The 14075-nt window shown below is 44.8% G+C and overlaps 1 protein-coding gene across 1 annotated transcript in view; it reads left to right on the top strand.

Annotated features, from left to right (window-relative positions):
• Positions 1-14075, top strand: part of SLC13A3 (solute carrier family 13 member 3) — a 64683-nt gene that overhangs the window by 28432 nt on the left and 22176 nt on the right. The window contains exons 4-6 of the mRNA XM_056845016.1: positions 3097-3163; positions 5087-5269; positions 6214-6339. Coding sequence (XP_056700994.1) covers positions 3097-3163; positions 5087-5269; positions 6214-6339 — 376 coding nt within the window. The remainder of the gene's footprint in view (positions 1-3096; positions 3164-5086; positions 5270-6213; positions 6340-14075) is intronic.

The following is a 14075-nucleotide window of genomic DNA, read 5'->3' as shown; positions in this document are numbered from 1 at the left end:
CCATCCTGAAATTAGGATGTTTCATAATTTTGTTTTGTTTCCCAATAACTCATAAGTCTGAAATCAATTTTACATTGAAATTTGGTGTCATCTGTTGCAAACTGCAGCCCTGAAGAGCTGCACGTGCAATTTAAAGCAAGATATTCTGCTTTCTTGTGACAAATAGAGGGGATGTGACAAAAGTAACACATTGGGGCAGGCTACCAAAACCAGGAATGGTTTTCTTTTCCCTGCCTTTCCTCTTTCTAAGAATGCTAAATGGGTTGGATTCAAAGTACTGGTACTGTGAATGGAGAGAGGCTTACGGAATGGGACTTCCCATTGTAGTCCCCAAACCTTTTGAGATTTTGTTCCTGGTGGGGGTGAAAAGCTACCTTGAAAGGTCAGAAGATCTTTTGAAGCAGCATTCTATTAAGTGGGCGGGGCTGCTACTGCAAGGTAACATTGATTGCACCCTTGTGAATGAGGAGAAGCGCTTTGCACATCCGTGTGGATTTTTCTGGATACAATGCCTGTACTACAAGCAACGGCTATATACCACCTTTAATGTTTTTGACAGACAGTAGTCTGTGCACAACCAAAGACTTGAATAATTTCAGTAAGTTGGAGAGCAGGGAGACTAACTTGGTTGCCAATGCATTCGTATTCTTCCTTCCAGTGTTTCCCAATTTATTACTGGGTTCATGGAAGTGAACCTCATTTGTATTGCTTCACTGAGCATTGTACTGATGAATAAGTGAAATGTAAAACACGACACTGCAAAAGTCAATGGATCAGTGAGCAGTATACGCTTTCATGCCTTTTACGGTAAGGGGAGCAACTCCATAGACTTTGACCATGATTTACTTTTCTTGTAATTTCTTAATGTGCGGAATTGGGTAAGAATAGTCAACATTCTCACAGGGGAATCTTGGTCCAAATAGCATTCATTCCAAGCAACAGGGCATTCCAATGTTTAGTGATCCCAGACACAGTTTACAGGTGATGAAACTCACCAATATACTGCATTCAAGAGAAAAAGATAATTTCATTTTTTTAAAAATACAAATGAACTCATAATGCTGCCCTATATGGAGTCAAACCGTTGGTCTAACAAGTTCAATATTGTCTACTCTGACAATGGAACTCCAGGGTTTCAAGAAGAGGGCTTTCACATCACCTACTACTTGATTCTTTTAATTGGACATGCCAGGGATTGAACTTCTGCATTCAGATGCTCTATTACCGAGCCGTAGCACTGCCACTTAAAATAATAATTAAAGAAACCCCAGATAATTCCATATGTGATTTAACTGAAGGCTGCTAAGCATATGCTGAAATGCTATAAACAGACAAAAATGGCAACTGTATCTATTCTATTCTCTGCATACTAAAATCTCACAATATTTCTGTCAAGCCTGGAAATGTAGCAGAACACTGTGTGACAAAAGAATCTCCTTTGAGGGCAAAATAAAATGCGGATACAAGTTAAAGGCACAAAAATGCCCTTAAAGTATAAAGTCACCCTTGAATTTGACAGAAAAGGGTAAGGGAGGGAGAATCAAAAGATATTGATTAATGAGGTGACCAGGGTTGAGAGACGAGCCACTAAACCATGAAGTTGGTAATGTGGAACACTGCAGTGCAGTCTCAATGCCCACAGCAGAACAAAAGCAACAAACCAGTGATGGAGCAATCCGACATTAAGAGAATCCCAGAGACAGACGGCTCATAAGTCTGCATATAGAGCCAAACAGGAACACGGGCCAAAACAACCGAATGGTTACGAAAACATCAGGATTGATCTGTGGGTTCTTGCTTTTGACATCGCAACTGTTTTGGCCCATAGGCTTGGAGCCTAAGCCTTATTTGCACTGGTGTCCCTCTTCATCGTGGAGGCAGCCCTTCACTGCATATTGCGTTCCTTGGGCACTAGGTAGTATTCAGTTCATTGAAAGACATTGGTCTTGCATGAGTAGAAGTGCAGGAACAAGCATTGCACCTCAGCAAAAGAAAAGGGCACAGCAGAAGCAGAACCAAGCCATAGTTTTGGGAACAAATATACATGAATCTGCCTATGCTGAATCAGACCATCAAAGCCAGTATTGTCTACTCAGACTGGAAGCATTTCTCCAGGGTCTCAGAAGTCTTTCACATCACCTGCTACCTGAAAACGTTTAATTGGAGATGCCAGGGACTGAACCTGGGACTTTCTGCATGCCCAGAAAATGTTCTACCACTGAGCGATGGACCCTCAAATTCCTTTGTGGTAGAGGGACTCATTCTAGTCTATAAGAAGCTGTGAAAAATTGACCAATTCACAGGCAAATGTCAAGATATCAGTCCTGGATTCATTTTTTGGATATCTAAAAATTCTGAGATACGCTAAGGACAGATGACTAAAAGTGACCCGTCAACATTTCTTGGCACATGTTTGGAAAATGAGAACATGTGTATCTATTATAAGATATTCACAGAATTATATTTCCTCATGTTTGGACCTGTATGAATGGAAACTCACAATGTCTCCTTTCACTAAGGTGTCCCCAAGTATTCAGACATTCAAAGAATTTGTTGGGGATTGTCAGCATTCACAAGGCGAGTTTATGGCTCAGTGATTAAGAATATGTACTTCAAGTGCAAAAGGCTCTACATTTACAGTGCAATCCTCTGCAGAGTTACTCCAGGCTAAGTCCACTGATTTCAGTGGGCTTAGATTGGAGTAACTCTGCAGAGGATTGCGCTTGTATTGTCAGGAAATCATAACCAGCAGGTGTTGGGAAAGACCCTACTCTGCCAGAGACCCTGGAGAACTCCTGCTAGTTTAGATACAGTATTGAGCCAGATTCATCACTAGGCTGATTATACAAGGCAGCTTCATAGCAGCCCATCTCAAAAACACTTGGCTCCCATTACCTCTGTGGTTTCTTGATTACTTGTAGTTGAATGCATGAATTGATTTAATTGTGTTTTAGGTGATACTTTAATTATTCCCAATGGCTGAGATTTAACACCATTTTAAACAAAAAATAGCAATCGCCTAATTTTATAGATATGGTCTAGCCTAGGGAGCATTTTTCTGTATTTCAAAGTTCTTTGAAATGCTTTCTCTTCCAGCTTCCCTGCAAAATAATAAACTTCACACGGTGTCAACCGAGATGCAGCTTCTCACCAATGTTGATGAGTAAGTTATCATTATTGGTTGTGTTGGAGAGTGTATTTATTTACTGTATTTATAGTCTGCCTTTCTCACTGAGACTCAAGGTGGATTATTCAAGGTCGGTGCAATAAATGGGGCAAAACATCTAAAAAGCAATGTAATAGGACTAGGATTACAACAATCTGAATCAAAGCATAAAGTATTAGACATAATACATTAAACAAGGCAGAAAATGGTATTGTGTGTGTATGTAAAGTGCTATCAAGTCGTAGCTGCCTTATAATGACTCCTGGTGGGGTTTTCTAGGCAAATGATTAAGCAGAGGTGGTTTGCCATTGCCTTCCTCTGCAGAATCTAATTTGGAGGTCTCCCTTCCAAGTACCAACCCAGCTTAGCTTCCGAGATCTGACAAGATCGGGCTATACTGTTCCACATCCCAAGAAAATGGTATTACAGAAGTAGAAAACAGAGTGAGAGCAGGATAATGCATACTGCAAACAGATAATACATACCAAACTCAGTAATACAGTTCATAGTCCTGTTCCTTTTATAAAAGTGCCTTCTCAAATCTTTCCATTAGAAAATAGCCCTATTACCTTTATAAAAATGCCCTCCTGAACAATTCTATTTTACACAGTTTATAGAAAGGCAGAAGCATGGAAACGTTCCTGACCACCTCAGGCAGGCCATTCTACAAAGGGGGGAGGCATGTACGGGCAATCAATCTTGCCTATTTGAACAGAAACTATACCACACCAGTATATGGAGGGTGAAACTGAGGCTGTTCTTTTTTAAAAAAAATATTTTAATTAATTCTTATACTGCCTTTCTGTGTCAGGTACCCATCCCATTCATTTTAAATGTATCTGCCCCAGGATGTGGTGATGGCTGCCAACTTGGAAGGCTTTGAGAGGGGAGTGGACATGTTCATGGAGGAGAGGGCTACCCATGGCCACTAGTCATGATGCACATCTATTCTCTCCAGGATCAGTGGAGCATGCCTATTACCTTGGGTGCTGTGGAACACAGGCAGGATGGTGCTGCTGCAGTCATCTTGCTTGTGGGCTTCCTAGAGGCACCTGGTTGGCCACTGTGTGAACAGACTGCTGGATTTGATGGGCCTTGGTCTGATCCAGCATGGCTTTTCATGTATTCTTATGTCTACTAAACAAAGTGGGACTTATAGACATATTTTCCAAGACAATGTTCACGAGCATTTTCACAATTGATTCTAACAATGTTTTTAAAAAACTTTGGGGTGTTTCACTTGTGTTATGCAAGACAGAAAGCAAGAACAGAGCCATTTTAAATTCAGATACATATATCTGAAGGGTGGAATTTAGGGTTGCCAACCTCCAGGTAGCAGCTGGAGATCTCCTGCTATTACAACTGATCTCCAGCAGATAGAGATCAGTTCACCTGGAGAAAATGGCCGCCTTGGCAATTGGACTCGATGACATTGAAGTCCCTCCCCTCCCCAAACCCTGCCCTCCTCAGGCTCCACCCCAAAAACTTCCTGCCAGTGGCAAAGAGGGACCTGGAAACCCTAGTGGAACTTTTCACACGTGGCACTGAAAATGCCATTCAGCCTCTCCTGAATTTGGTATCCTGTTATTAATACTTGGTAAAAAAGGAACAGAAAATGAATAGAGCCATTATATGTTTTACATTCAAACCAAACAAACTGATTTCAGCCTTGCACATGAAACACTATAGTGTCGCCCGTTTAAAATAGACATCTAAACAAAAGTCATTCATTGGGCCTGGTTTTGAATCTACCACTTTCAAACCCTGAGCAGAGTAGATTTATAGAAAATCCCTTGGTGGTATTTTTGGCAAAAACAGCACAGTGGAAGTTTTAGCTGTGAAAGCAACACCAAAGAAAGAAACAGCACCCACACAAGGGAACAACAAGTTTCAAGAATTGTGTTTTGGAATGTTTTAAAGAAATGACTTGACAGAGAAGAAGGTGACCATTGACGTTTCCTCAGACTTAAGGAAGGAAGAAGAATACAAGACTAACGTTTGGAAAGGTTTCCTTATTTCCATTCCTTACTCCGCCAGTATTGGTGGGACAGCAACACTGACTGGAACGGCACCAAACCTCCTTCTTTTGGGGCAGCTAAAGAGGTATGGGGGATGGGATGGATGCCCTGGCACTGCCAAGGCCAGGAGTTGCCAAAGTGTGACTCAGGCTCTTAACTGGTAAAAATGTGGGGCTGGGCAGTGTGGACAAAGAAGACCTTTGTAGTTAATACATTGTTGCGATTCAGTGGGAATTTGCTTTTTGCCTATTTTGCATTCTTTTGAGAGCAGAGGAAGTGACAATGACAGCCTCAGGGTGACTTGTGGATGGGGCGGGAGGGGAGACATCTCCTAGAGGACTATTGGAGGGAAGGTGGAACAGTGCTAGGTAGAGATGGAAGTACTGCTTTAGGGTGGTTTTTGGTGGAGTAGCTCTAGGGTTCTTATATGTTCAAGGCCAGGCCAACAATTCTCTCTGGCAGTTTGTAGGTTCTGCATACGATGGAGCACATGAATGAGTCTTGGGCTCTTGTGCACTCTTTTAATAGCTGTATATATGATCCAGAATACACATGTGTATGAATGTGGATAGCTGTCTATCCTTTTTTTTATGGTGTACACATTGGGTTAGATACTGTGTAAAACCTTTGCTGGCTAAAGGAATATCTGTCACTGAGGTGATTTTGCTATTTCCTCCTGCTCCCTGAAGAGTTGGACGTCTGCTGCAGGAGTGGGGAATTGACAAAAATCACCTCTTCCATCAGTAGAAATTTTTGCTGGATCCAGCTCATTGCGTATACAGGATGCGTGTGTGCATGCTCGCGCATACAAATATAAGTGACTTTCTGAATATGTAGGTCATTCATGCCAGAATATTGTGTCAGTCAACCAATAGACATTTTGGCTAACTTGGATGTTTTTTATTAGGGAGATGGTTAAAAATTCATATCTGGAATTTTTGTATACTACATTGACCTTAGTTGCATATGTAACATTTTCTCTCTCCCCACCCCCATTTATATATTAATTGGTCTTTCTTCTTCTCAAAGCTTTTTTCCAGAATGCGATGTTGTCAACTTTGGCTCTTGGTTTGTGTTTGCATTTCCCTTAATGGTGCTTTTTCTGTTTTTTGGATGGCTTTGGATCTCCTTCCTATATGGATGCATCACCTTAAGGTACCTTTTTTGTCTGACTTATTTGTGTAACTTACTTGTAATTCTAACTGTGGTCAAAGTAATTGCCCAATTCACAAACAGATTTTCTTGACCTGAAATAGTATGGTGTGGAAGGGGAGCTGTTTTGCCCATGGGACTAACCTGTAAGTACCTGGGATACACATTGGTTATTCCAATGGGCCAAGTCATATGATGGCAATTATTTCAGGTTGGGAAAATGCTACGGGAAAGAACAGCTTCCCCATGCATGCTGTGGTCCTGATCCAAATTGGAGGGGAACCTGCAACTCACTTCTCACTGGTGCACAAGCTGGGGACCTGCCTAGAGAGTGAGAGAAATCTTCATACAGTGAATACAAGAGAGATTTACTCTTGTATTTGGAAGTAGCCTATTTTTATGGAGGACATTTTATTTGTTCCCCAAAACAAACTAAGAGGCTTACTGCACCATTAATTTACTCCAAATTATTAGTGTGGTCGAACTATTTGGTTTGGCTGTGCAGTCAGATTTCCCCCACACACCTTGGCTAAATTCATCGCTGTATTTACAACTGCCTGTCTGCACTTTTCCCCGGGGAGCATCGCATAATTTATGATGTCATGGATGTGCAACAAGCTCCCCTTCCCCCCTTTTTAATTTTTTGCAAACTTCACCCTGGCAGCCTGCAGCCTGGGGACTGCATCTCCGCTCAGACTCCCTGCTGTCCCTACAAAAATGTCCACAAGCACATACAAATTGGGACAAGCAGAGTGAGAAACCGGGCAGAACTTGTACAGGGTTGAGCGAGGGAGAATGCAAGACCAAGCAAGGAGCTCTCTCCCGTTACTGCCACCTTTGTTTGAAAACTGCAGTCCCACAGTCTTCACAGAACTCATTTAATTATAATAAACACTGCACAAAGTTGCTGGTGTGTCTGCAAAGCCCCTGTCCTGGAGGAATCCCTGCTCAGAGAGCTTGCATAACTGCTCTCCAAATTTCTCAGCAACTTTTTTTTTTAGTTCACTTTAGGCACAGTTGGGTGCCTGAGGATTTTTTTTTAAAAAAGCTACACTCAAAGGGACAAAAGACTGCTCAAAGCTAGAAATCATTCCCATCTTACCTTGGGGATATTGCAACGGGAGGAAAACGGGGGCTGGGTGGGGAGAGAAGAGAGAAGAAACTGAAATAATCATTCTACTGTGGCCAGAACAAAAGCAACAAGTACAGCCTCCTCCGTAACAACAGAAACAAAAGAGACTGGCTGGAGAATGGGTCGCTTATTTGCAGGCTTTAAACACCATGCTTGACATCCTGATCCCTTTTTTAAAAAGAAGAGGAATGATCCAACATTACTCCAAGTGGATTTTTTTTTAAAAAGGCTCAGAAAATGGCCACCAGAGGGAAAGGGGAGGGGACATGGGCTACACAGTGGGTGTGGACGGCAGAGGGGCAGGGAAATAAACAGCGTCTTAAAGCTATCTGCACCTCAGGGGAAGCCGTCTGGGAAACAGAGAAAGGAAAAAGATCGCTTTATAAGCGTTTCTGGAAACCACATAGATTAAGCGACAGCGAAACGATTCCACCACCAAAGGGAGGGGGGGAGGTGCTATCATGAATCAATAAAACGTTTCAACAAACGTTTCAAACAGTGAGTGCTTTAGCCCTTTAATACAGAATAAAAAATGAAGCTCTGAATTGGAAAGAGAGGGAGCATCCTAGATTGGTGTTTCGCAGCCAGGTCTTTATTTAGGACTGCAAATGCAGGTCAAAACAAGCATGATGATTGTCGGTATGGTCACAAAACAATCATATCCTGGACTCAGTGGGTCAAATTTCTGCAACATCAAAATCACAGGAGTGAATTTGGGAATCCCTGCTGTAGACTGTTCTTCAAATATGAAGATATCATATTTAAGAAGGCATCATATACCATTAGTATTTTATTACCAAATAATAACATATATTATCTGCTGACAAACACCTATGTACTTTAGTCAGGATTTCAAAGAACATAATTTAGTTTGGCATACGGAAAAGTTCATTCATGCTTCTTGTACCTTAGAATATAGGACTTTTTCAAGGGGAATATACATTTTCTGTAAATTGCTGTCTAAGGTCTGTCATCGTGCCCCCCTTTCAATTTGGAAGAGACTTTAAATGTTTAATAAGTCCATATTTGTTTTTGGAGGCATCATGTTCAAAAATGAACAACAACAACAAGATGTGAATAAGGTGGAAACTACAACACTGGATCAAAGGCAGAACTGATATAATTTATGTATTCCATATTCTGTTCAGTAAAGAAGGAGAGATTTCAGCATAAGGACTTGGCAGATGTATAGAAACAAATGGGCTTAGACTGGAGTAACTCTAAATATGGTTGTGCTATAAGTATCCAGGACCCTGTGGCGCAGAGTGGTAAGCTGCAGTATTGCAGTCCAAACTCTGCTCATGACCTGAGTTCGATCCCAACGGAAGTTGGTTTCAGGTAGCAGGCTCAAGGTTGACTCAGCCCTTCCATCCTTCTGAGGTTGGTAAAATGAGTACCCAGCTTGCTGGGGGTAAAGGGAAGATGACTGGGGAAGGCACTGGCAAACCACCCCATAAAACAACGTCTGCCTAGTAAATGTCGGGATGTGACTTCACCCCATGGGTCAGAAATGACCCGGTGCTTGCACAGGAGACCTTTACTTTTACCTTTATAAGTATCCAAAGGATTGCAGAGGTGTTGCAGAGGTGCCTTGATCCCTGAGTTGGCTATTTGAACATATTTTTTACTTTGCTTTATCCTATTTATTTAACCAACCAATCAGTCAGTCAATCAATCACAAACGACCTTTAGGTGATGTATTTTGACATTGTCGAGGTCTACAGAGCTTCCTAATTTGCCATGATGAGGGTAGAATTCAAAGTTTTTCCCTCCTAAAATTATGTCTTGATTATACTACCACTTAACTTAATTTCTGAACTTTTGGTACCTGTGAGTATTGTACTTACTTAAGTGCATCAGGGCAAGGAGGCATCTCTGATGCGAACTCTGTGGTTCGGTAATTCACTTGCCAATGTCTTTTTTCAGGCACAATGTTCACACTGTGTTGCCTTTGTGGGTATAAAGTCTGTGGTTGTAAAATTTGGCCCAGAACGTGTTACATCGTGACAAGGATTAAACTTCAGTGATTTTGTAACACAATTTGTTAATCTATCACTGAGCAGTAACAAGGTTTTATTGCAGATCTTTTGCTAATCTGAGTATTTACAACATCCTCCCCCTTCCCCATCAACTCCTTCACTTGGAACGTTTTGTCTTAAGGCACTGCTGATGACAGACAATAGAACAAAATATTTTCTGCTTACTGCACACATGATGTAGCACTTTTCAGGGAAGATGTTGCTGTGCTGCTAAAACACATTTCTGTCATTTCCGCTGACTTTTATCAAACCTGCAAAACTAACTGGATGATTAGGTCAATCAGATATATGGTCCACTCAGTGTTTGGGTACGTGGAAAATGTAGAATATAAATGCAATTTCTCAGCTAGATAGATTGGGGGGAAGAGGAACAGTGTCAGTGGGGCATTTTTCACGGTAGATTTTGCTTCTCTTTTGCCATGGACCAATAAAAACCCGATTTAAATGTTTTTTTCATGGCGGCGATTTATCCCTGTCAATTATCTGTAGTTTTGGTTTTTCATGGGAACAAAGCTCGCTGTATTTTACAACAGTTTGGTCTGTCCCTTTTGCAGGAGGCCTCCCCTTCCAACAAGCTCATTGTTTATGCCTGCCCCCAATTCCGCCCCAACTCCGCCCAGCAGATTACCTTGTGCGGTTCACCAGCCTCAGTGGAAAAAACAATCACCAGTCCCTCTGGTCTCCTCCATTTTTCTTCCACCCTCGCTCTGTTCTGCTTTTGGAAAAGTCAGATTCCAAATTTGGGGGGGGGGGGCAAGGCAGCGCTTTCCTCAAAGCTTCCCTCTATTTTCTATAGGTGTGGAACCCATTGCCCTTTAATGAAAGACAGGATTGGGGGGGGGGCAGGAATTGCATCCATGTGCCAAGAGGTGTGCCTTGGATCCAAGGTGTGCCTTGGATTTGCCGCTCTCTAGATGCACATTTTCCCAATCCTAATTCTCAAAACTCTTCTTGGGGGCTGATTGTTGAGTTTTGAGAATTTGGATGGGGAAAGGGTGCATCTAGAGAGCAGCAAATCCAAGGAAAAACCTCCAGTGCATAAATGGCCACTGCAAACCTCTTGCATTAAAGCCAGTGCATTGTGAGAGAGAGGAGGGCTCCTGGCTTGTGCGCCGGCCTCAGTCCAGCCAGTGTGCATGGTGGGGGGGGGGGAGAGGAAAGAAGGCCCCTGGCTTGCGTGCTGGCCATGATCCGGCCCCAGTGCATTGTGAGAGAAAGGAGGGCTCCTGGCTTGTGTGCCGGCCCTGATTCAGCCAGTGTGCATGGCGGAGGGGGGAGAGGAAAGAAGGCCCCTGGCTTGCGCGCTGGCCATGATCCGCCCCAGTGCATCGTGAGAGAGAGGAGGGCTCCTGGCTTGTGCGCCGGCCCCAATTCAGCCAGTGTGCATGGCGGGGGGGGGGAGAGGAAAGAAGGCCCCTGGCTTGCGTGCTGGCCATGATCTGGCCACAGTGCATCGAGAGCTCAGTGCATCTTGTCTGAGCTCTCAGGGTGCACATTTTCCCCATCCGATTTCTCAAAAATCCCCCCTCCCTGCTGGGGAAGAGGGGCATGGTGATTGTGGGGGGAGGAAACGTGGAACAGAGGAAAGAAGTCCCCTGGCTTGTGCGCCGGCCATGATCTGGCCACAGTGCATCGAAAGAGAGGAGGGAGACCCAGAGCAGGCTGGCCACCCCTCTTCAGAAGAGTGAAGGGAGGGAGTTTTGCCTTCGGTTTTCTGCTCTCAGGATGCACATTTTTCCCATCCGATTTCTCAAAAATCACCCCTCCCCTCTGGGGTAGAGGGGCCAACAGCCCTTTCCCTTGAACATCCCCCCCACGGGTCCAGCTGCCCTAGACCGAGCTGCCACCACCACCACCCCAGCACGCGAGGAGCACATGGCGTGGCCCCGCCGGTCTCCCCCTGGAGCCGTCCGTCCGACGTCCCCCTGGGCTTGGAGGTGTGGGCCCAGCTCCAAGGCCCATCCCGGGCGAGGGGCGGGGAAGGCGTGCCACCTGCCCACCCGCCAGGGACGGAGGGAGAGAAGTGCCAGGACTCTAGGCAGGCAGGCAGAAAAAGGGGCGGTATTCTTGTCCGAGCGCGAAACTCCCCCAGCCAATCACCGTTCTTGGGGGAGGAGAAAGGAGACATCACGGGAGGGACAGCGGAACCGAAGCAAACATTTTTTCATGGGCATCTGAGCAACAAAACACACTTCTACTGGAAAGTACAGCTCAGAAGTGGTTTGGTTTGCCGCTGACATAACGCGGCTTTTATACCTCTATCAGGGAAAAGCCGGATCTGCAGTGAATAACCAAAATTTGACTCCGACGCAAATCAGCATCGGAACAGCAGCAAATCTCCGTGAAAAATTCCCCAGTAAGTGAGGAGAGATGCACATTAGAACAGCTCAAAACGGTCTTATGCTGTGACAGAACATTGCTGCACATTAGCCCCGCACTAGAAGCTGCTTTCGAAGGCACTGCGTCTTTCCCCAGGTTGACACTTCAGATCCTTTTATCTGGAGACGAGGAGGGATTTAACCAGGGACCTTGCTCAGTCTGTGTCTTTGAGCTATACCCTCTCCTCTGAACTTTTGGAATAAGTATATCAGTGGTCTTATTTTTAGCTAAACATGGTGGCTCTTCAAAGAGTAAACAGCAGCCATGTAAACAATACCCGATCTGGACTGAGGTGGTGACACAGAGAATGGGGATTTTCCTTGGATTTAACCCTTTTCCTGCACTGTTTTACTGCTGCTATTTGGGAAAATGTACAAAGGGCAAATTTATCTTCTGGGGGAGATTTGCATTAGGAAAATGGCATGGAGGTCAAATTGAAATTTCCCTTCTCCCACACTGTGGCCATATCTGAATTGGAGCTGCTAATCCTGTTGAGGCTGGCCCTTTCTGAAGCGATACACCTTTGCTTGGGCTGTACCACAAGACTGCAGGTGGGAGCTTACATGATTGAATGTTCACACACACACTCTCACACACACACCAGGTGGGGAAAATTACCGTGCACAGCATATTAGGAAGGAAACTGGGCTAGAAGCCATCTCGCTGACATTTCGTTTTCTATGAGGAGAAAGGGTTTGTTTGTTTGCTTGTTTTCAGTATGGAGAAGAATTCAATCATCTGAACTCTGCAGTCCAAAAAGACACAAGTCAGACATAGGTGTGCCTCTTCAGTGAAAGCCATGCCTCGGCATACTGTGATGATTTGAAGTGAGTTAGAAAATAACCAATCCAAAGCTGCCAACTCTAAACCTGGTGAACTCAGGTCAAACTGCATGTGACCACAGCCAGACCCAAGGCTGACCCAACCATGTATGAAGTGTGCAGTGTGTATGTGTTAAGTGCCATCAAGTCGCTTCCGACTCATGGCGACCCTATGAATGAAAGTCCTCCAAAATGTCCTATCTTTGACAGTCCTGCTCAGACAGTCCTGCAAATTGAAGGCCGTGGCTTCCTTTATTGAGTCATTCCATCTCTTGTTGGGTCTTCCTCTTTTCCTGCTGCCCTCAACTTTTCCTAGCATGACTGTCTTTCCCAGTGACTTTTGTCACTCATAACATGACCAAAATACGACAGCCTCAGTTTAGTCATTTTAGCTTCTAGGGTCAGTTCAGGCTTGATTTGCTCTATAACCCACTGATTTGTTTTTTTGGCAGTCCACGGAATCCGTAACACTCTCCTCCAACACCACATTTCAAAGAAGTGTGCGGTAGGCATTATATTTTTAGAGCAAAAAGGACACTGGGTGACAGAAAATGAACCCCTGCCTGCCATTTACATCCCTACAGCAAGGGAACGAGGTCAAGGATTGTGTGGTTACCCACTCCACTCAGCATGGTGGGTGTCGTCCCCCCCAGAGTCCTGTCCGAGGGGGAGCCTGGGAGCCGTCTGTTCAGTGTAGAACCGAAAGCTTGGGCCCGCTCCCCCGGAAGGTATTCCGGCCCAGCCCCAATGCACCAAACCCCCTTGTGTGAGGGGGGAGATGGTGGTGGGGGATCTGAGGCTCCTGCTGCCCCCACTGGCTGCCAGGCTCAGGTGCAGGAAGTGGCATTGCCCGGGTGGCTCCCAGGCACGGGTGAAGGGAAGGAAGGGAAGGAGTTTGGGGGAACAGTCCCCTGTTAACCTGTCAGTGCGTGGTCACCCCTTTGGGTCCTGGCTGAGGAGATGGAGTACTTGTTGGGGTACTCAGAGAGGTCTGCTACAGAGTGTGCACTTCTCTCTCCCTGTTGGGTGCAAAGTGCTCGCCCAGTGGTGCTGAATGCTTTCTCTGTGCTTTTCCTGCCACCAGGTGCCTCAGTGTTCACTCTAAGTCTGCAGGGCAGGGAGCTGTCAGACAGTATCCTGTGCCACGTTCTCTACCTCATGAGTTGTGGGCCGTCCTGGCTGGGGTTTTTGTAGGGCTGGGGTGGGTGGGTGGGCTGTGATTGGGTGCTGGGGAGGCGGCTTGGCTGCTCCAAGGGAGGGAGGTGATTGATTGTGCCCAGAGTCGGCATCCAGAACTACTTGGGGCCTTATTGCTTTTATTCGGTATTTTAATAATAGATATTAGTTGGGGGCAAGAATGAGAAATAG

Source organism: Euleptes europaea, chromosome 2 (genome assembly GCF_029931775.1).
Source record: "Euleptes europaea isolate rEulEur1 chromosome 2, rEulEur1.hap1, whole genome shotgun sequence".
In the NCBI taxonomy this organism is placed as follows: Eukaryota; Metazoa; Chordata; class Lepidosauria; order Squamata; family Sphaerodactylidae; genus Euleptes; species Euleptes europaea.
This window is presented reverse-complemented; position numbering and strand designations above follow the sequence as displayed.